Source organism: Coturnix japonica, unplaced genomic scaffold (assembly GCF_001577835.2).
Source record: "Coturnix japonica isolate 7356 unplaced genomic scaffold, Coturnix japonica 2.1 chrUnrandom784, whole genome shotgun sequence".
Lineage (NCBI taxonomy): Eukaryota > Metazoa > Chordata > Aves > Galliformes > Phasianidae > Coturnix > Coturnix japonica.
The window spans coordinates 21,216-23,560 of record NW_015440143.1 but is presented as its reverse complement, the minus strand read 5'-3'; the positions used below and the strand labels follow the sequence as shown (position 1 = coordinate 23,560).

General features: G+C 61.0%; 1 protein-coding gene across 2 annotated transcripts in view; it reads left to right on the top strand.

Annotated features, from left to right (window-relative positions):
* Positions 1–173: 173 nt before the first annotated feature.
* The window catches only part of LOC107307689 (eukaryotic initiation factor 4A-I), a 7,167-nt gene continuing 4,995 nt past the window's right edge, over positions 174–2,345 (top strand). The window contains exons 1-3 of one of the 2 annotated variants that reach the window (XM_015851208.2): positions 174–283; positions 782–830; positions 1,924–2,056. In XM_015851208.2, coding sequence (XP_015706694.1) covers positions 261–283; positions 782–830; positions 1,924–2,056 — 205 coding nt within the window. In that variant the 5' untranslated portion in view covers positions 174–260. The remainder of the gene's footprint in view (positions 284–781; positions 831–1,923; positions 2,057–2,345) is intronic. The other variant, XM_015851207.2, reaches the window with a different exon arrangement.

Sequence of the window (2,345 nt, the reverse complement as noted above, 5' to 3'; positions counted from 1 at the left end):
GGGGAGATGGGGCCGATGGTCACGTGGTGAGGCACAAAGGCGACCCCCCCCCATCTTACCACGTGGTTCTGCCCCGCCTTTCCGCCCCGCTCCCATTGGCTGCCATGGGGTGGGAGGAGCCCGGAGCGACGAGCAACCAATAAAATACGAGACGATGGGCGGGGCCAGAGGAATCCACCAATGAGCGAGCGGAGGGGGCGGGACTAAGCGGGAGCTATAAGAGGAGCGGCGGGAGTGGGGGGGGCCCCGACGGAGTGAGGATGTCAGCGAGTCAGGACAGCCGGTGCGGGGCGGGGAGCGGCCGGGGGGCGAGTTTGGGGCCATTTCGGGCGATTTTGGGGCGTTTTTGGTTTATTTTGAGGGGGTCGGTGCCGTTTTGGGTGGCGGATTGAGGTTTTAAAGGGGAGAAATGGCGTTTTTTTTTATGGGGGGGGAGGTGGGAGCGCGGAGGGTTTTTAAATAGCGGAGATGAGGAGAATTAAAGGAGAATTGGGGTGAATTCGGGGCTGGTCGGGCCGTTTTCATTCCCCCTCCCCCGCTCCACGTGGGAGCGGCGCGCGCGCGCGCCCATTGTTCCCGCGGCCGGGCACGCGGCGTGACGTCACGTGGCCGCTCCGCCGCTCCCGATTGGTCGCCGCGGTTTCCACGAAGGGAGGGGGGCACTTCCGCTTTCCTCCACGTGGAGGGGACTGAGTGCGCTCGCCGGTAGGGGGCGCTGTGCGCTTCCGGTCTCGACCGGAAGTGAAGGCGTTGTAGGCCTCACGCGGTGTTTCCCGCTCAGGCCCCGCGATAATGGACCCGAAGGGATGGACCCCGACGGCGTCATCGAGGTGAGGGCGGGACACGGGGGGAATATGGGGGCAATATGGGGGCCATGGGGGGGAATATGGGGGGCAATAGGGAGCGATGGGACGGGGCGAGGCCTACATGAGGCCTACCTGAAAAGGCCCGGAAGAGCGAGGCCTACGTGAGGCCTTAATGGGCCGGGCCCTACGTGAGGCCTACCTGAAAGGACCGCTAGGAGTGAGGCCTACGCGGTCTACACGAGGCCTAAGTGGGCCTGTAATGGGGATAATGGGGTCTGGGAGGAGGTTGGAGCCGGACTGGGAGCAATGGGAGGGAGCAGATGGAGTGGGAGGGAACCTGTGGGGGTTATAGGGGTCTGTGGGGGGTCTGGGGGCTCCTGGGGGGCTGTGGGGGTGTATTGGGATGGAACTGGGAGCGATGGGAGGGAGATGATGGAGTGGGAGGATCGCAGTGCTTCAATGGGGAACCTATAGGGGTTATGGGAGGGTCTGGGGGCCTATAGGGGCCTATGGGGGTACTGGGAGTTACTGGGATGGAACTGGGAGAGACTGGGAAGGAGGTGGAGTTGGAGGAGGGCAGTGTTTCAATGGGGGACCTATGGGGGATCTGGGGGGCTGTGGGAGGGTAATGGTGGTACTGGGAGGTAATGGGTGATCCGGGGGTAGGGGGGGGGTTATGGGTGGCTGTGGAGGGGGTTGGGGGCTCCTGGGGGGCTATGGGGGTGTACTGGGAGCTACTGGGATGGAACTGGGAGGAGATGGAGTGGGAGCAGCACAGTGTTTCAGTGAGGACCTATGGGGGCTATGGGGGGCTATTGGTGGTACTGGGAGCACTGGTTTGGTACTGGGAGGGACTGGGAAGGAGCAGTCCTTCAATGGGGGATCTTGGGGTGCTATGGGGGGTTTGGGGGCTATGGGGGGTTAATGGTGATACTGGGAACTTTTTGGGAGCACTGGGATGGAACTGGGAAAGACTGGGGAGGGGTTGGAGTGGGAGGAGCTCAGTGTTTCAATGGGGGACCTATGGGGACCTATGGGGGGTCTGGGGGCTCCTGGGGGGCTGTGGGGGTACTGGGGTTATACTGGTTGTTACTGGGAGTTACTGGTTTCCCCTCAGAGCAACTGGAACGAGATCGTGGACAGTTTTGACGACATGAACCTGTCGGAGGCGCTGCTGCGCGGGATCTACGCGTACGGCTTCGAGAAGCCCTCGGCCATCCAGCAACGCGCCATCCTGCCCTGCATCAAAGGTACCAAAATTCAACTTTTTCACCCCAAAATGACACCCCAACTCCCCTCCACCCACACCATGGGGTCTGTCTGCCCCTAAACTGCCCCTAAATGGAGCTGGTCGGCACCAAAAGTGTCCTAAAACGGCCCCAGAATTGCCCTGTTTAGGCCCTAAAATTACGCTGTTTAGGCACCAAGATGCCCCATAACTGCCTCGTTTGACCCCAAAACTGCCTCGTTTGACCCCAAAACTGCCATATTTGGTCCTTGAACTGCCTTAAAACTGCTCTGTTTGGCCTTAAAATCACT